Source organism: Cariama cristata, unplaced genomic scaffold (assembly GCF_000690535.1).
Source record: "Cariama cristata isolate BGI_N322 unplaced genomic scaffold, ASM69053v1 scaffold6032, whole genome shotgun sequence".
In the NCBI taxonomy this organism is placed as follows: Eukaryota; Metazoa; Chordata; class Aves; order Cariamiformes; family Cariamidae; genus Cariama; species Cariama cristata.
Genome location: NW_009601993.1, coordinates 39,137 through 60,382, shown reverse-complemented (window position 1 = coordinate 60,382; position 21,246 = coordinate 39,137). Strand labels below are relative to the sequence as shown.

The window sequence follows — 21,246 nt, the reverse complement described above, 5'->3', positions numbered from 1 at the left end:
TTCCATTTATTACATGCCACAGAGCAGTAAATTTTGGACATGAATAATAAATTCATTTCTGAGTGATTACTGAGATTAAATTGTGAAAGTAAGCTTACACCCTATGAAGAAATCAGCATAAAAATCAAAATAACCTGATTTGGGGAAAGTCTGAGCAAGTCACTCTGATGACTCCTTCAAGTCCAGATACCTAAGTTTCATGAATACAACCCAATATTAATGACCTCACTTTTTTTTTTTTCTAAAAGAACTTAAATGTTCTGGCAGCAACAGGCAGTAGTGTTTACTCCCCAAAAGGTCATAAGGATCTGATAGAAATCTTGCTTTACTCTGGAGACACAACTTTGCCATGTCCAATCTTCCTATTACTAGAACATATGTTTCTGATTGGATCATTGCATGGATTTTGCTTGGTTGGTAGGAAGGGTGATCTCTAGGGAAATGTTTCATGTCTTCTCTTCCAAAATCAAGCTAGGAAAATACACATTTCTGTAATGAAATCTAAGAGTAGAGCCAGTGTCCATGAGCTGTGTAACTGTCTAAAGGTTCCAAGTCTGACATTTCCCAAGTGCACAACCTGCAATGATAACTGCTGGGTGCTACACAGCTTGTATTGGTAAAAGAGGAGGTGGAAGGAGAAGATTCAAGAAAGCTAATGAAAGTAGGGAATTGCTGCTTTCTTCAAGCCCTTCCTTCTTCAGGATTTCTAATAAGAAGAGACAGTTGGGGAATTCTCACTTTGCACAAATATCATCTCATCTCCGGAACAGAAGCATAAGAGATAATTCCCTTACAAGAAATGTCTGAGAGCTTAATTCCAGCCTGGTAAAAGCAAACACAATTCCACCAATTTCAATGGAGTTACAGATGGCCCACTTAATGTACAACAGGGTTGATTTGGCCCTTCTCCCATACTGTAGCACTGCTTTGCCTAGAAACCTTTGCTTTCAAAGTAATTAACCATGTGTAAGCAGCCTGCAACACTGAATTGCAATTAAATAAATGAATAGGAGACAGGTGTATATTTTAAAACTTATCTCAATAGTGAACTTCCACAGCAAGTATTGATCTTTTTTCTGTTTAATATCAGGATCTTACGTCAGTATCACAGACAAGAAACTGAGGATCTTCAGAACAATACCAATTATTGCACGCGTATTTCTCCCTTCCACAGTTTCCTACAGGCATTAAACTAGAATAATGTACAAGCACAGTGAGAGTCTCAGAAAGAACTTGTTCTTCCTCATAAGCCTTCTCAGCACTAAAGCAGGTGGGCACAGGCTCTCTTGTTAAAAGAACAGAGGGAGAAACAGAAGAAAATCGCTTACTGTTTCGAGGCTTCTCCTCATCCATGCCTTCATCTTCATTTTCTGGGTCAATGTCTTCTGCTTGAGTTATCCAGTCTAAGTATCCCTTCAAATCCTCCTCTAGCTGTTGTTTTTCCCGTAACTTCTGGAAATCACCTCGAGCCTTAGCTTTCTCTCTTTCTTTGGAAAACTCCCTAGCAAGAGGGAGGGAGGGACAGGACATGGGTGAAGGGAAGGAAGAGATTGAAAAACAGTGGGTTAGATTGATTTCCACTAAAAAGTCTCCACATCCTGTGTAGCATACCCATCTTTCTCTATTCTTTCAAGACAGACACATAAATGGAATATCCTTGCTAGATACACATGTAAAACATCTGGAGTGTCCACATTTTTACCACTGATTAGGAAAAGATTAATACCTTTTTTTAATCCTTTAATTCTCAACATTTGATTGATAATTCAAATAAAACACATATGTAACATTTATGTACAATACCATACACTTTCTAATATTCTTTACCACTTGATATTCTCCAACATTTATCCATAAATATCTATATGAATAATGGTTAATTTAATTCAATGATGAACTGTTTGACAATAATCTGACATCTGGAGAGTGAGATGGTGGCTCTAATTTTTAGCCAGGTTTCAATCTGTCTTTAAGATTACATGTGTAATCACAACTAAGTTGGGCTAATTGTAAGTGTAATTAACGGTACTCACAATTCTGTACACATTTAATTATGGGCAATTTCACCCACAGTACTGGACAATATATTTAAAAATTCAGACCTCAATGTTTTACTGCAGACTTCCAGTATTCAAGGCTGTTATCTGACATGAAACATGTTTTTCCAAATCTCAAGTTTGGTAGACAAACATGATAAATTGTGGGTAGACAAAACTAATAGATTCTACTAGAAAGTGAACTAGGGTAGACATTTGATAGTTTAACAAAACACCACTATTGGGAATATAGGCTTAAAACACAGGGCATAGGAACAAGAATTCTGTGTTGCTTATTTATGAACCTAGGTGCTTGCTTTACCTTCTTTTTGGCTGTGGTGTTGTTTCTTCCTCTCTTTCAGAGAAAGCTACACTACATTATTTTTTTTTCTCGAAATGCTGACCTACCTCTGTTTAGAGACTCTCCTGTCATTCTAAACCAGTTTTTAATGCTTGTATTTTAAAAAGTAAGCTTAAAGATTGTGAAAAGTGCTGGACCAAGAGTACTTAAGCAGTAAGTCTTTTATCTGCTGAAGTAGATCACTACATAAGGCACACACAGCAGATAATATGGCCCACTGTTTCCAGAAATGAGAGGCAGTCATTCTCTCCAATGCATTATCCATTACCCTTGCTGATGACTGTCAGCAATGAGTGGATTTTAAAAAAAACCCCACCTAATATTTGTCTTAGGTTTGCTCCTGCAAAAATAGGAAACCTACCACTAACTTTGGTGGGATAATATTAGGATTACGAAAATCCTACCCAAATTGTTAATGAGTGCCATGCGAAGTGACCTCAAGCAACTGAGATGGAAGTGAGTTTCTAACAGTGATGGTGAAGTACTTCCCTCCTGTCTGGTTCAAAACCCACTGAAAAATTTCCATTGACTTCACAGACTTTGGATCAGTCTTTCAATATTATGAGCTGTGCATGAAACCAGCACTGCAGCAGAATGAAAGTAGGATGATGCCTTCTTTCAAGCCAAAGTGTGTGACAAAGTATGCATGTGTGATCTTCACCCCTGTCACATTGCTGAGGGTTCAGCCCATCCCATGGGACTGTGATAATGAAGGTGGAAATGAGGAAGAGAATCATCAGTTTCTCGGATCTGAAGGTAGATCACAGTCAACACTGGGACCAAACTTAGCCACAAGGCAGAAACAGCTATTGCAAGTATGGCAAGAATGAAAAATCAAATTTTCTCATGCTGGGAGTGATATTTTTTAATTTAAAATGTAAAACAAACAAACAAACAACCCCCCAACAGTAATAATGAAAACTGTACAAAGAATTTTAGAACGATTCAATCAATAGCAGTTATATTTGCTTCAATAACATCTTTTCTCTGGGTCTGACATAGTGCCTTATCCAACATAATGAATTAACTCTCCGAAAAAAAAATCACTAAATGAAACTATGTATTATTAAGTCTGTTCAACAAATCAAATCCCAATATTTCAACTGTTGGCTCCTAAACTGGTATTTCAGAATCTAGAACAAATGGGTTCAATTTTGAAAGGGACTGAGCCCTCAGCTCCAAGTGAGAACTATTTATATTTGCATGGATATAACTTGCAAGGGGTTGTTTTAGAAACCAAACTGGAAAATTTCATGAAACAGCCCAGCTTACAGAAAGTGAAGTTCCTATGATGCACTGAAGTGGATCATTTATGTTAGATGCATGTAAGGGGCATGCCTACTTGAGTCTTTTCAGTCCCCACTTACTGTCTTTCTCAAACGGGACTTGGGCTGGGAGGAAAGCTGACTAAACCAACATGAGATTTTTAGCATGATGTCTTTACACTGACCCTCTGCATAGGAGTGAACTTGTTACCTAGCTTTTTAATGGGACAACTGAAAATACTGTGATTACCTAGTCTAAACAATCTGCAATTGCATGTTTCTTTCTTTTGTAAAATGTATGATACTCCATATCTCAGATGACTCTCCAAAGATGACAACTTATTTAAATTATCTTAATTCTATGCTCTACTAACATTAAACTACTGAGAACAGGTGGCTCAGGAAATTGTTAATGCAATTCAAACCAACTCCCATGTAGAATGCCAGACTGTACTCTGGCAAATGTAGTTCATGATCAAGAATTACTATCAACGGTCATTTACCATCCCATGTGAAATGAGTTGGTGACCTCAGTCCAGTTCCTGTTGCAGGAAGGTGTTCACGTTACCTCTGCCACCATTGCAATTGGCAGTAAATGGTCATTGCAGCTTCAGCAGGGAGGCCAAGGATCAAATAAACTTTCTGATGGAAGTGCCATCTTGAGTCTGGAGGTGGTCTTCTCAGAAAAGATTGCACTATCATGTCAGGATAAGGTCAACAAAGGCTCACAGAACTACCAAGCAATCCGTCTCTTTTCAGTGAACAAGAGAACATAAGTTTGAGTTGGTGAATCTGGTTGTTTTTACCAGAATTCAGTTTGCTTCACTTTCCTTTACTTGTCCCAGAAAATTATAGGATACATCTGCCAATGGGAATACCAAAAAGCAGAGTATTTTGGAGACATGTTTTCTCTGTGTGAGGTTAGAGTGGGTCAAGAGCATAAATATAAACACCCAGCTCTGTATCGTGTAATTTTACAGAAGAAAAATTCTCTTGCCTATCCTGGTGGTGAGATATAGGCAATTTTAATCTATATCTGATCTCAGTATGGTTTCTTCCATTTACACGATTGATAGAAAGTGAGCAAACCAGCAGAATTCTAGCAGTTCGAAACTCTTGCTTACTACTAAAAGTGCAGCACGAGGCTCCAAACCTCATCTGCCCTGAGAAGCACACCAAGGAACAGGAAGTGTTGGAAGAGCAGATGGAAGACTAGGAAAAAGTCCTGAAAGGTCACAAAGACTACTCCAGGAGGAGCTGCAACCATAGTCAGCCTCCCATTCACTCTGACCTCTTCTTTGGCAGTAGGAGTATCAAAAGCAGCCAACTGGGTTTTCCAGGATCCTCTCAAAGCAGAAGAGACAGTTGTTCTTCTGCCCTCCATTTTGCCCTAGGCAACTGCTTGTTTGGCCTGTGTTCTGAGATTTGGATCACTGCTAGGCAAATTACAAAAGAAATGTGAATCTATATGCTTAGGCATGCAGGCTTGAAAGTTGAACCCAGACTGCCATTTTTTTTTCCTCACTAATGAACTGAAACAGAAAACACAGATGTGAACATCTCTGATCTCAAGAGACCTCTAAGAGGGGTTTCACTGCTCACAGCAATGACTTGGAATCCTTTTGGCTGGGCTTGAGGAGGTCTACTGTGTGATCTGCTGTCTGGATATTTCCTTTGGAATGCATGAATTTTATATTGTGCTCAGTCAAGACAGGAAGACGATTATAGCCCTACACATGAATACTCTGTCATACTATTTAGCTTAGCATGTGACTAGTAAATTCATCAGAAAGAACATGAATGGATGACATACCTGAGGAAAAACAAATTACAAATGAGTTCTTCAGGCAGAGCAGAACTCAGCATTTGATTTTGCAGGTGCAATCAAGGTGTCTTTGTGAGTACAATTAATTACGCTTACATATTCAGAAGTGATTAAAAAAACTAAGCTATTCTGCCATTGACGAAGTCTACCTACACAACATGCTTGGTGAAATTCCTGAAACAGATGAATGAGAAGTAATCAGAGATGTCCAGAACGGATATACAAAGATGCCCAGGAATGCTGCTTTGTATCTACATAGAACAGACAGGTGGATCATCTACATAGATCAGAGTAATAGTAATAGCAAGTTTGTAAAAAAAAGCTGAATCTGTAAAGTGAAGACACTTTACAACTCAGCAGAATTTAGAACTGCTTTAGAAAGTTAATTGTTTAAGAACTGCTTATTTAGCCCAAAGAAAATGTGGGACATTTCTCTCATAATTTGTGTTTTTTTCATGGATGCAAATTCTTAAGTTTCTTCTTACTTTTCTCCAGTTGGGAAAAATTTTGCAGAAACAGTGTAGCTGTCATAACACTGTGAACACAGCCAGAAAGAGTGACTCACAGCTTAAACAAGGTTAATGTCATCTTTGATTTCAGTTCTCTCTACAGACTCTTTCCATCTCTTACCACTAACTGTGGTGGTCTAGCTGCAGTATGTCAGGAGGTGGAAGATCTAAGCTCCAAAACACTTTATTGAGTTGAAAAAACAAAAGAGAGGAAATTCAACTTTTAATTTTGCATGGACACTAATCCAAGTGTTGGAGTTGAATCAGCAGTGCTTCAACAGTATGCACTCCTCAGGGATGGGCTTACAGGCACTGTTTATCCAATCAGATGCTATATAATCTTTAGCCACTGTCCTATATGGTCCTTGAGAGCACCTCTGATAAAACAGATCATTTTCCCTCTGTCAGTTGGTCATCATCCTCTACTACTGCTGACATCCTTACCTGCTGATCAGAGTATCCACCTGGAGAAACGAGGAGTTTACGTTTTAAAATTGTACCTAGAGTATCACTCTCCAGATATCCAAACACAGACTATTGCCTGACACTTCATTACTGGGGATTTTTTCCCACTCCCATTACTGCTTGGAAATCCTTCTTTTTGCAGCAGCTGTCTTAGCGGCATGTCTCTTTCAATGGAGTAATGAAGATAGTAGTAATACCTCCTGTAGATTTGCTGTTACCTGTCTCTTTGCAGGATGGCCAATGATGGATCTTCTTCTCTGGTCCTACCATTGCCCTTCCTATGTGATTGACCCAAGTACTGAGGACATATTTTCTGTAAGACATTAAGTCCTCTCTCCTGCTCAGAGATGACTTTCCCTCTCTTATGATCAAAAGACAAGGGATTTTAGGGCTGCCCACTCAGGCAACAGGCACAGGCTCTGAGCAAATTCATTTAGAGCTCATTAAAGGAGGCAGGGTACTAGAAAGAAAGAAAAAGAGGATGCATAAAAGTCCTCATACCATGTTTATCCATGTACATAGAATGGCAGTAGGCACCCAGTCATGCCCAAATATGGAATTAGAAGCCTAATTCTAGGAGATCTTTTTTTAAAAAATCTTGTGAGGAATGTTCACTGGCTTGATTCCTCTAATTATGTGGCTCCCCAGGGGTAGTAAAGTTTTTAACTACTAGGGACAATATCAATTGTTTTTAATCAAAGCTACTAAAATGATGCTTTGCAGTGCAGCTTATACTGCAGAACTGAAATACAGCTAAATGTCTAGATGTCTTAGGAATACTTAAACACTAGAAGGAGTTCTCCTGCTTCTCTGTTCATCCATAGAAAAGGTCAGAGGGAAATGATCTTTTCTCCCTGCATCATGCTAGGCTTGTAATCCGCAAATAGAGAAGATGTGCTTACTGAAGAAGAAAAGTGCCCAAGACACTTTTCAGGGAAATAGTCTCCCATTAGACTGTGCTTTAGAGATATAGTAATATGAAAATTTCTTATGTGAGAAGACATAATTTGGCAGGAATTGGAATCTCATCCCACAAATGTGAAGGGATTTGTCTCGTACTCTCATTCCTCTTTCAGTCCTGCAGACTCTTCAAAAAATTTTACTATAAACCCCTCCTATGGTGAATGCTATGCTTTGCCCACAGGGGGAGCATAGCATTGTCCTCTTCCCTCAGAGTATAGGTAGAGATTTTAGGTAGAGGAACATGTTATAGGCAAAGAACTGTCTTGTATTCCTTTGATTTAGTCAAAAGACTCCTTCCATGCCATTAGGAATGCCATATTTCGCTATTGGCACAGCAATAGCCTAGGTCTTCTATTAAGGTTCCTGACATCAACCCACCACTGCCCATTGTTTTGGTAACCAGAAAGTAGGAATAGAAATACAAATTTTAAAAAATAAACAATAATAAAATATTTTCCTGGTACTGCTTACCCGCTAAGTACACCGAGAACCAAGTTAAGTACAAAAAATGACCCTATGATGATTAGTGTAACAAAATAGATCCAGGGCCAGTCCCTTCCTATGGCATCATTGACCTGGAAGAGTGGAATGATAATTAGTGAGACAAGCTCAGATTCTGAGCACTGCAAGGCTCCAGCCAAAGAGATCCCAAGTCACCAGCAGTAAGATTTGTCAATAGCCAGTTTTCTGGAAATTTATGACAGGTTGACATTAGTGATTTTGAATGCCCTGAGGTTGAATTTCTTTGTCAGAGAATAAAACCTCCTTTGTTACCTGTATTGTTATTTGCAATGTTTGAACATTTTGTCAAAATATTTGACAGTTGATGGGAAGCTTCCTTGGATTAAGATTTTTAATCCCTCTGAAAGAATCCTGGTGACAGGGAAGAACCCTTATTATGGAGTCTTGCCCTGTAGCATCGGAAAAAGGACACCAAAACTGTCAGCTTACCCGCTCAACACACCAAGAACCAGATTTAGAACGAAAAAGGATCCAAAGATGACCAGACTGACAAAATACACCCATGGTAACTCATAGCCCATAGCGTCCTGCATCTGGAAAGACGAAGGAAAGTTAGAAGACAGAGAGGGAAAGCAGAAATGATTAGGCAAAGGAACAGATGGAAAGGTTTGTAAACAGAGCCTGTGGTTGGTTTACACATAATCACAGCAAGCGTTTCTGTACGTTCTTTCTGATGTGACCACTCCTTTGATTGCTTTTTTTCTTTAGCTGTTTCCTTACAGGCAGGCATTAATATAGGCTGAGATACAACTGTGTGCCATACTAGTACTTCTTTGGATGCTCAAAGTTGGGGACTGTCACTTTCTGGAGGTTACTTACAGCACCACAAGGGTCCATCTTATGATTTCTAAACTTCTAACCACTGCACATATGTATGTCTCTGCTGCCAGTGAAAACATTGCTAGTTTTTGCTAAGCATTGCTGCAGTGCGTTTCAGATCACATTTACTTCCCATGTGTAGCACAGGCACACGTACCTCAGAGAGAAGCGTGTGGTGACTGTGTGCAAATACTGATCTTTCCCTGGCAATGTGCTGGTGACCTTCACAGTTTACCACAGCTAGCATAGTAGCTGTGTGATTTTAAGGAAGCTCCTTTCAAGGGCCACCATATTCTGACCTGGTCAAGTGTTTTCTAAAGCTTTCTCACAGACTTCCTTTCTCTCCTTGAAGACTGAATCTTCCCTTCAAAATGTGATTCCTACACAACTGAATACTCAGAGAATTTGAGACTGTAAACTGAATGACATGAGCATAGGTCTGGCTTTCACACTGCTACAAGCATCTGCAAACGAAGCAGACAGACTATTGTTTTAGCACCAGAATCTGTATTACGTGTAGAGCAACTCTAACGCACACTAAGATATTGTATGTATCCTAAAAGCATCTAGTACACAAGCACTATTTTATCTTCAAATCTCCTTCAAAATTCAAAATTTTGGAAAGCTGTTGGATACCTTAATAGAATCTCACTTTCATGACGGTATCAAAAATATTAGAGTCCCTTCTTCTTTACTTTTCATAAACACTTATCTCCTGAACCAGACATAGCATCATTAAAGAAACAGATGGTGGTTAACATTTTCAGGAGTACTAAAATGATTTATTAATGTAAATTGCAGACTTTAAAGTACCTAGAGGCATAAAGCAGCCTAGGTTCCTTTGTTTTCTGTGCTTTTGAAAATTTTATCATATGTTGTCCTCTCTTTCCAGGAAAATGCTCTCTCCTTTGCAACCTAAGAATTTATTGTGATCACAACAGAAATATTCTTCCATACATGGGCACTGAGACACTCTTCAGGGGAGGCGATCTGACTCAAGATTCATAACAACTTACGAAAGGAATTTCAGACCTTCAGTAAGACAAGGCAGGAGAGTAACATCTAATATAATCAGTTCTTTGTGGATGGAAGTCCATTATCCTTTTTTCTTTCAAAGCACAGTCACTAAAGTCCTTGTCTGGCAATAGTCCACAGTCAATGGGCCAATCCAGAACTCTATCTCAGGGCTCCTTCAACTGCAACTGAACTGAAGGAGGCTCATTAAAAAATGAGGTACAAATCTGTCTTGGTGAAAACAGTTCATCAGCTCCTTTCTCACAGGATTAACACATTTGGTGGTCAGAAGAGAGTACCTGAACACCTAACATGCCATAAACACATTAACCAGTTTCCCCTTTAATACTTTTGTAGAATTGTTCAGTTAGTTTATAAATAATACTAATTGTTCTTTATGATTTGCAAGCCACATTTCATCCCATATGACCAACAATAGACACCTCTTGTGTGAAAAACATGAGTGTTTTAAAGAGAATGAAACATCATGGTATATAAAGATGGAAGCATATCACAGTGGAGAAATCAGGCAGGCAAAATGTAACTGCCCAACCTGGAATTAAGTAAAGAAATTAGACTTAACATCCTCTCTCTTCTATAAAGAACACCACTATCTATATAAAGCAATTGACACAAACAATGAGTATGGATGACTTTGAAAAACTGTCATAAGAATTTACCAACGCAGACACAATGATGACTTGACTTCCCTCTAATTATGATAGATGGTGATAAAAAAGCCTCAGCTGTATGGTATTTATCTATTGACAATTTTTTTTGTCAGCTGGAAAAGTAGAACTTCTCAAAGCTGTAGCACAAGTGAATCCTAAACAGCAAACGCCAGGGTTCCGGGTACAGAATTCAGGTGCGTGTCAGGGTTTCTTTTGTGGTACCCTGGCATGAAGAAATTTCCAGACAGCAAGAAGTTTCCATCGTGGCCTGATAAAGTATATAACTAGACTATAGTGTACTCTGGCTATTCCCAATGCCTGCAAAATTGCATAATGATTGTACCAGCTAGCATCAGCACAAATTAGTCCTGAAAAATAGACCCGCATTCTGGTACACCAAAGCATTTGGGACTTCTCAGACGGAACATTTAGGAGGTCAGCTTTTCATCTCCTTTTTATTGCCCAGTCATATATGTAACAGAAAATATGAAAGGGAGAGACAGTGATAGCTTCTCAAATGTAGAGAAACCATCAGTATTTGACAGACAGATGAGTCTCTCTTTGTTGCTGGACTCCCTATATTTAGTGCTCTCCCATCTCATTTTCTTTAGTAGAAAGCAAGATTATTCCATACATTGTGGCACTAAGCCACAGGGGACAAGAATTTATGTTATGTGTTGATATAACATTAGGTATTTGGTAAATTATGTTAAAAAACTTCTTTGATAAGGAGACAGTACACTGTGAGCTTACTGCTTGTTCTTGAAAAACATCTGCAGGAGAAATGCAGAGATACAGGCTGCTTGGCAGAAGTTGGGGGAAAAAAAAGAAATAGACTTAATCAAAACAGTTACAGCAATGTATCAACATCTAAGAAACATTAATTCTTGGCTAAGATTGTATCCTTCCAAATATCTGGAAATACTTCCTCCAAAATGGAAGCATCCTAGAAGTCCAAGATGGACTGTTGTCAATTCAACAATGCTCCCATGCAGTTACCATTAAAAACCTTGCACCTGTGTTCGAGTGAAACTGCTTCCTGGAAACTTGTCATCTTTCTGCAAATGTAGCTATTAATCACGTGTGTATGCACACACATGTCCTGTTGACTGCAGCTGGAGGCTTTCACTGCAAGTGCAACTTAGGTGTTAGAGCTGATTTTTCCTAATTATGCTATTGAGGTGGAGAAGCTGCAGAGGGTCATGACAAGATCAGAAGGAGCGTTACCATTAGTGCACTACTGAGTGCAGAAAATGAGGTCTGCAAAATGTATTTTGTACCGTTGTCTACAGCAAACAGAAAATGGTTCAGTGATAGGTTACCCCTCTAGGACGGACAGTACAATTCCTGACATACAGCTCAGATCTCTGGTCACTGAGTGCACTACTTCTCCCCAAGTGTTTATATTAACTGTATGAATCTCAACAGAAAAGGTGTATCATCTTCTAAATTTACAGTCCTGAACAAAGACCATTAACCAGTGTAGGTCTGAATTATAATATTCCAGCTACAGTAGTCAAGGCGATTGCAACTTGATGTCAACTTAAGCATGTATGTTGTTAGGTCAGCTGGAAGCACAGCATTGGTAGGAATCTGCAGATTTTAATTTACAGGAATAATTCCGCTTTCTGAGTCAAACTGCCTGACCTTTCACAGCTCACATCTCAACATTCGCATCTCACTACTCTCAACAGTGAGAAAGTTGGTACATTTCTGAACATTAATGCATCATCACCTTATCCTCAGAGATAAGGATCTTTTATTCCTTCTAATGATTTGTTACATACCTTCTCTGGCACCGTGGGGACATCATTTTGGCTCACTGTGTTTCAACTTTCCCGTCTGCAAAGTGGGATACTACCTTGCCTTACTGGGTACTGTCAAAGAAACCACTCTGTCATGACGAAAAGAGGGTATTTCAGTGTATTTGTGGTCTGATAGGCCTTGTGTACTGGGGAAAGAGCTCTTCCTTTGCCAAGCATACTTAATTGCTATAATGACTACAGCATTTCAACGTCTGGTTGAAGGCTTTTCTCTCAATGATACAGATAATCTCTGTCACCGTTTAAGGCCAAATCAGGACAATCTCTTAGACATAACACCAGGATTTTCAGTTCGTAGTTTGCTGATCACAATTACAACCAGCAGTTTCAGTAGGGGCCAAGGAATAAAAGTCTATCTATCTCTACAAATAGACTATTGTGCCTATGTCTTCTAGTTCTTCAGAAGACATAGGTGAAGACATATTGGTAAAGCCACAGGAGGTATGCATGCTTTACTTTAGAGATTTTTTTTTTTTCCCCAGGGATAATAGTCTGGCACATTTTGCAAGTATCTCATTCATTACACAGTCATCATAGTTCAAAGATAATGTTAGAGGTATATTATCTATTAACATAGTGGTTGAGTATCACCAAGCACATAGTGGAGGTCTTTCAGTCGCTTAATGAGAGGGGTAGACACAATCCACTAAATTCTGCTGGCTTTACAATTCACACATCCACACCCTGACACTTTGTGCTAAACATCTTTCAAAAATAACTGAAAGTTACAGGAAAAGTTAAATCCATCATAGAAGGGCAGCCGTCACTGGAAAGCATCAAGCTGAAGAAAAAAAATGAAGTCTGTCTTGTTCAGTGAACAATACTGGAGATCTGCAGCTTAATGGAAAGTAAGTTAGCTAGGATACCAGGGCTAGTCTTCTACTCGAATAAATTGCTAATTAATTTCTAATGACTATAGAATGTTATGATAGCCTTTTTAAAATATAAGTGCTTCAAGTATTCTATAACAAAGTGTATAACTTTTCACAGAGTAACATTAACCAGTAAAATTAAAGGGCAGTAAATTTGGAAATTTTGTGTAGAAATGCTATTTTATGCAGCCTATCTGTGGAATTCACTGCCTCAGCAAATGTTCTAGCCAAGTGTAATGGTTATAGCCAGTAGCAAGACCTATAGTTGAAACCAGGTCTTGTAAAGATATAAATTTGGAGAATATTGGGAGCAGGAGACAGCAGAAAGAAGATGTAGCACTTAATTGTTGCTGAATATATCTTCCTGCTTGAAGTCTTCCTTTTGAAAACCATGTTTTTCAGGAAAAGTACTTAAGCACCTTCTTAACTTTAAGGATGCATAGAAGTCATCAGCTTAGATCAAAGACCAAATTGTAGCCTACTGGCAGGTATGGCTCAGGTGACACATAAAGGGCCATGGATATACTAATGTGAGATTTAGATATTTTATCATTGATCAATTACAAGGTAAAGACGTTTGGATTAAAACATAAATTTTCCTTTTCCTCTCCCTCTTTCCTTCTCTTCCCATGAATATTTGGGTGGATGCATTTCATTCACACACATGCTCATGGAACTACAACTTTAAACTCTGCTTAAACAACACTAGAAACATTTTTTTAATAGGCTGACACACTGTTTTGCACTGTGAGGGAAAAGTATTTTTCCCCCGATTTTTTAGTCGGAACTCAGGTACAAAAATAATTAAAATGAACAGATGATGGAACTTCACTCTTCACAGCTATGGCTGTGTTGACAATATTAAAGAAAAAAAAAATCTGCATTATAGACAGTCAGTAAATCTACATCTCAGGCAAGGGTTACGTGGCCTAGAAAGGAGAGTACTCCTGCTCTTCTGTTATTTCTTTGGCTTCCATTACATCTTCGTGCCGCTTTCACTATAGTTAAAGCTTTGCTTTATTTCTGAAACTACACAGAATGACTAAAATGCTTTGCATTCATACACTCAGGGACCAAAAATGGTCTTATAAACCCCACGTAACCATTCAGAAGTAACTAAGATGGGGTGAATTTCCCAGAAAGCGTCCAGGTAAATTTGTACAGTGAAGAAGCAAAACTTTGAAAAATCTGTTTTTCTCCCTTTCCTCATGATAGATATATTACCTCACCAGAAATAGCTGAGGAACAAAATATTCATCTCAAATGAGAGAAAGGATATTGCTGGCAGCTCCTAAGAACTTCCAACTAACAACTGTAACTAGCAATAACATGATTTTTGAGGTTGCTCTGCAAACAAAAATAAATTATTTGTTCAATGAAACATTCTCTTCTGGTTAACTTCTCAACTGCAGAGCTGATTTGGGCTTAAGAACACTTTGGCTCTGCAGTGCTGGTGATCTTTGCCTTGAAAGCTCTTGCTAGTAGTCAGAGCAGGCAGAGGACTTGTGATGTGAAGGTTTGACTCCTTCCTTTCTCTCAACTTCTCCTTAGAGATCTAAGACATCTGACATCTGTCTCTTTAGTGGTCATGCACTTAAAGAACTTGTAGGTAGGTAATTGGACCATGACACAAATAAACCAACCCCTAAATATGAAAAAATTTAGTTTTGTTGATTAGCTCTGGTAACAAATCCTGCAGTTCTCTAAACAGGACACTGCTTATGTTATGATGTTTTTTTCATGTAATATTTGTGGTAAATATATTACTTATGCATTTTGAAACTTATTGTAAGCCCCACTGCTGTTAATTACTCATTGTTACTCACAATTTCTAACTTTTTCACAAAGCTACAAATGCTTAAAAGAAGCCCTAGAAAGATTTCAATGAGGCGACACAGAACTAAAGGTACAGTAAAAAGGGACACCGTACTAAACTTGACTTTCTATGCATATTAGGCTCCATAAGGACTTTTTCCAACTTGTGGGGCAAACTATAGGATTGCTTCTTTAACACTGAAACCCTACACATCCTAAATCTGCTGATTTATTTGGAACATGAATGGTGTGAGGCTGCTGCATGCCTTATCAATAAAGACATGAAAAAAGCACATTTTAACTTGAGAAATTCCTGGCTAGTCTCCACATACACCTGAAGTAAGTCTATACACAGTATGTATCCATTTGACTTCAACATTCACAGAAGGAGCAAGAAAGGGATCATATTTCCTATTACCCATCATATATCCTTAAAGCTGGATTTAAACTTCGTGCATTATTATCCTAAGGATGAAGATTCCACCTTGCAGATCCTTCAATATTAAAAATCTAATTAGTTGTCTTTGCTTGGTTGATTTTTAATCCAGTTCTCATGTATGTACATAATTTAAGGCATATGAATAATTCTATTAAAGTCAATGGTCAATATTATTGTTACCAGCAGAAATGAACTGATATGCATAAGTGCTTTGCTTGAATGGGATGGGGCACAGGATTGGGAGAAATATATGATAAGGAGCTCATTTTCTGAAATCTCCTGGGAAAAATTAGAAGTTTAGTGTACATAGTGACTAAAAAATGGCAAAAAGATTTAGGCATTTCAGTCTAGACATTCTAGTGCATCATGAGAAGTATTATCATTTATCTTGTTAACCTTAAATACTTTCAGCCTTCCTGAGTCTTTAACACAGGTGATAAGGAGTGGGAATTTAAGGTCTCAGAGCCGACTCAAGGCAAAAGGACAGAGATGGGGGTAAAAAAAATATAAAACTCCAAACCTTATAATAAGCAAAAACATTACAAATAAAATAAACTAGACTTACTTTTATGGACTCAGGAACAACGACTCCAAACCTTATAATAAGCAAAAACATTGCAAATAAAATAAACTAGGCTTACTTTTATGGACTCAGGAACAACAGAAGAAAACTGATTCTGAATGGCTTAAAATATAAGCAAAGGGATCGAGATGTCTTTGCTCTTATTCTGGGTAGAATTTCTTTCTAGAGCACCAACATCCTAATAGTCTAAAAGGGATTCCAAGCCACAGTTACTCCTTATGACTGTTCTGAAATACTCCGCGTTTTGTAGCTGACACTATCAGATGGATGCAAAGGAGAGACTGGAGAGTTCAACCCAGCTTCAGTCTGAACTGATGACACCCTAAGGAAGGAGTAGGACTTGATCGGTTGCTCCTGTTAAAAATCATTTGTTTTGACAATAGTATTTCTTTTATTTTGAAGTACTGAACGAGAAGGCAAATTTTAAGCTCAGTTGCTCTCTCCAAGCACTTGTTTTTAAGGCTTTTCTTACTGTGTTACCTCAATTATGGAATTTCACAAATTCCATATGTGCATTCTATATGTACATGTCGACTTCTATAACCTTTTCTCCGAGTGTCTTCAGGAGAAAGGCAAGACAGAGCTGGATGAAGACAAGTGCACAGGGATCATGAACCAGGGCAAAGAATGCTCCAGACAGATTTTTCTGCTATACAGTTACTGTAGGATAAAAGTAAACAATGTAGGCAAGATTCATCATGCGTAGGCAGTGGGAAGAATAATAAGATTCCTATGTGTACCTTTGTTCCCCAATTGTTCTATATGCTCTGCAGTGATGGAAAGAGCAAATTAAAATTCCACTCTAAGCTAGAAATATTGGCAATTTGTACAGAACTCTCTGCAGGAACTAAGTGGAGCCATTAACTGAGAAAGGATTGCCTCGATGAGGACAAGAGAAACATCAAGGGAAGAGATTAATTTGCAAGTGAACCCTTGAGAAAGAATCAAAGAAACTGCAGCAATGGAAAGTGAGTCCAGAAGAGAGAAGGGGAAGGGGGCAGACAGATCTGAGAAGATGGATCTGCAGAGGTTATTTCTTCACCCTTGGTATCAGGGTACCTGATCTCCCTGACAAGAGGGTGAGGTCTCCAGAACTGACCAAGCTTCCCACAGGACTATAGAGAAGATAAGTGAAAGCAGTGCTTGGCTCAATCTCAGAGCCATAAGAGCACACACACATGTAAAAGATACACCTTGACTGGCTTGAACTTCTTGGGGAGACTGTGTAAAGGCAGGAGTCCTGCAGAAGAGCCCTACCAGTCTGATGCAACCTGTGCAAGAACAAGGCTAGAGCAGAGACCTAGAAGCACCGCCTTATAACCAAGTCAGCTGCTTGATGGCAAAGTGAAAACATGTAAATTAGCTGTTTGAGCTTCTCTGAAATTATACAATCACAGTGCAACACCGTTTCTTTGTTATATCAACTCCCTTCAATGAAGAACACATAAAAGATGTGAAGCAAACAGTATTATTTTTTTTTTTTTTTGTTGCATGCACTATGCAGGAAGTGCATTGCTACCATTAGAATTTGCCAAGCTTATTTCTTTATAACACTGAGTCATACTTTCATCATTCATTAAATACTGACCCCACCTTTTCAAGGCTATGCACACCTTCTCAGCTGGGAAAGACTGTATAAAGTCTGAGATACATATAAACCAACCCAACTTACAACCACGTAGCTCTGGTTTACTGATACTGTATGCTGACACAGAATCCTTCCACTGTTTTTTACCCCCCAGCATATAACCACTGGAGTCCACAACATTACTTCATTCCTTAGTAAAGTTCTGTATACACATTTCAGCTGGTTTTGGTTTCAGTGCACATTGTTTTTTGCAGTCAGCTGTTCTTTAACAGACTTAGCTGTTACGGGAAATATAAGGTCTCTGTCTGAGAGTGGGAAGAGAATTAAAAGTTGCATTGAAATACCAGCAGGTCAAAATGTCTGTGGCACACAATCATTGAGTTGAACTGTTTTTCTACTGCAAGCTATTTCTGTTGAAAATGCTTACTGATCCCATACTTCTACGGCATGCTAGTTTGTGCTGGCTGAAGAGGTAGGGGGACAGTATTGACTTGGGTGAGTTTATTACTGTCTTAATTAAATCTGTAATTTTAAATGGCCTTCACACAAGTTTACTGTACAACTTCAACTGATGGCAAAGGCCACTGGCATTTGACTTCACATTTTTCATTTCAAAATCGAGGGAAAAAAGTTAGGCTCTCCCTTGACTTAAAGAAAACAGTCATGTTAGTGGGTTTTGTTTTCACAACGTTGCAACATATATTAGCAGTAGTTATATTCCAAAGAGACATGGATTATCATGGCAAATTGACTATCTGAAAAGTGGATTTTGCTGACAAAATCTCAGCATATTAGATTTTGTTAGAGCAAGTACCAGTGGGAAATTCCTATAGTCAACTGTACTAGGGGAGGGAAAACAGAAATAATCAGGAAGTTACCATTTATACCTCCTCCCATCCCACCTGTACTCTTTGTGCTTTCTTGTGGGACTTCTCTATTTTTCTGTGAAAACTGGAGAGGTAGCATACCTTTGCAGCATGTTTGGCAATACAGGGATTCTGAACTCCCACTGAAAACATTAGTTACACAGTGAGAATTCCTTACAACAAAGACAAATTATGAGCTCCAATAAGCCTCCTGCTTTACCACCTTACTCTCCAGGTTTAATATGTTAAAAAAAAAAATAATTAATTAAATGTATTTCAATTCAATTCAGCATAGAACGTGTTACCCAAAGGTGAAATACTGAAATCCATTTATTGTCAAGTGATAAAGCAACTCACATTCTAGAGTGCTGGAACTGTTGCACTTGGGAGAATCTAAATAATTTCCTCTAAACTATTCCCTCAAAAATTTGGTTGTTTTTTTTGTTTGTTTGTTTCTTTCTTTCTTTTTTCTCAGTGGTGGCTCAGGTCACTCTCTGTCTGCACTGAGGCTGACCATGTCATACAGACCAGCTGGGAAAGAACAGGCTATACTGTTCTAACCCAGGCAGAGCTCTTAAAGACACTAGGCCCAGAGTAAGCAGGTCTTCAGGACTTTACACAAACATAGCCTGGAGTCTAGTATGCCAAATCCTTGCTCTTGATTCATTCTGTTTGTTGATATAGATGGCTGACAGACTATTTTCCCTACTCAACACCTAAAATCAGTAGTGGCATTACTTTTGCCTTCTTATTACACTACTCTTCTTGGTTCCTGAACAGTAGATCTACTTAGAGGAGTTTCATGTCATGGATCCACCTTCAGTGTTCTGCCAAAGTCAGGTCCCTATACACGTAGCAGCACCCATTAAGGCTCTGCATTCTCTCACATGATCAATTACACGAGTGGGTTAGCTTGTTGCGTGAATTTGCAATTGGCAGAAATGCCATGTAGTGACCTCCAGAAATTGTTTGGACTTGGGTGACTTAATCAGGATTTGAATTCAGGCCTCCAGAGGCAAAAGTCACAGAGCTTTACATGAGTTGCCTTGTTCCCATGTAAGTGTGTATAACTTTTTTTCCCTTTTAAAAGAAAATTGTTGATCTTTGAAAAAGTCATCCAAAAGCCCAGAGGCTATTTAGCCACAGGGCTGATAGTTCTTTCATTATAGCTGCTGCAGCAGTTCCATTTCTCACCGCTGCTCAGTTATTTAAAAACCTTTTCATCTTTTAAAGGTTTTGGAAATTCACTCCAAAAGAATAAAGGGCTGATTTCAAGCATGAAAATATCCCCTAGGATGGTGGGTTTCCAAATCTAAAGATTTCATTTCATATTAGAATTCTAGGCTGTCCCTTCCTGTCTCTGTTTATTTTGTATTTACATTTGCATGGCTGATTATCCAGAAAGGATTTGCTGGCTGGTTTACTGTATTGCTGTTTTATAGCTGCTTCTATTTATCTCAGTGCAGACTGATAGCAGATTCTACCACAAATATCTCAGAACAGCACTGGTTGCTGCATGCACAGGAATACACAAGCCCGTACTGTTCGTCAATTTACACAGTCAATTAAGTCCTTAAAAATAAAGATAACAAAAAACAGTGCTGTAAGCTGTAGATAATCACTACCTTCTTTAATAAGTGAAGGCATGACTGTAAATTTTTTTTTGCACTTGATCAGTACATCCCAGTTTCCTTTGTAGCCAGTTCCCAATCTATGATATTCCTAGAAATCCATTCTACATTATAGATGATGAATCCAGGTTTCAGCTGTGAAATTACACCCAAAATTCTCAAATAAATTGTACAGTATCTAGAACTCATAGCACACAGCTAATAAACTTTTATCTGACAGGCACACTAGCCACTCACAGATATTGTATAAGGTCCATAGGTTCCCTGGAGAAACTACTATCAAAGAGCCTGAATGAGGTGCAACTGCATTATCGGCAGACAAGACTACCCCTTCTCTTTTTCTTGTGAGTCTTATCAGCAACAGCAAGTAGGCAGATCAGCACAATGTCCAGGACTGATTTCTTCCAAATATACTTTAAAAATCCACAGTGTGGATGTTTTGTGGTAAATATTCCCCTGATTGAGTCCTAAACCTTTAATTTTCTACTTCTAGTCACTTTTTATCTTTAGGGAGATGTGCCCAATATTGTTTTTAGCCCTTCGATTTGGGTGTAGTTCAGATGATTGGTGTTAGAAGGAGACAGTTCTAGAGGAGTCCATGGGTGCAGCTAAACTATGATGCTTATGATGGTATGACCACCCATCATACTTAGCCCTCAAGTCCGGCTCTAGGCAGAAACCCCACTGAAATCAATCAATAAAGCCAATATTAGTGGACCAATTCTCTTTGGAGGCAGGAAAGACTTACTATTCACAGTAAGATTGGTGAGGGTTTAGTTGTATTGCACTTTGTCTTGAAAACAAGATGTTGAAACAAATTAAACTCAAAATAAACGTGAGTTTTACAAATAGTCAGTTCTAGAGCCACCGTTTGTGTTCTGACCTTGGGCATATTCCTCTGTCTTTTTCTTTCCCAGGGTCTAGAAAATGAACCAAAGTCTGTTATTTGTGAATTTGTCTAGTGGATAAAGGTCCAAACGTAACAACTCTGAAGATATTTGTTTCAGAAGGCAACGACCATGAGTTCTTGAAAAACTGGTAGTAGGGACCAAGCCTTACTACCCATAGACAGAGTTACTCAAAATCCTAAGTCATATGTAAGTGTCCCAGTAGCATAGCTCTTAATTTTACAGCTCTGGGATAAAAGATTAAAGACAAGAAAGGTCTCTGTGGTGATTA

At 38.5% G+C, this 21,246-nt stretch overlaps 1 protein-coding gene across 1 annotated transcript in view; it reads right to left on the bottom strand.

Annotated features, from left to right (window-relative positions):
* Positions 1 to 1,328: 1,328 nt before the first annotated feature.
* LOC104169669 (voltage-dependent L-type calcium channel subunit alpha-1C-like) overlaps positions 1,329 to 21,246 on the bottom strand; it is a gene marked incomplete at both ends in the record, with an annotated part of 56,571 nt that continues 36,653 nt past the window's right edge. The window contains 2 exons of the mRNA XM_009694534.1: positions 1,329 to 1,501; positions 8,376 to 8,479. Coding sequence (XP_009692836.1) covers positions 1,329 to 1,501; positions 8,376 to 8,479 — 277 coding nt within the window. The remainder of the gene's footprint in view (positions 1,502 to 8,375; positions 8,480 to 21,246) is intronic.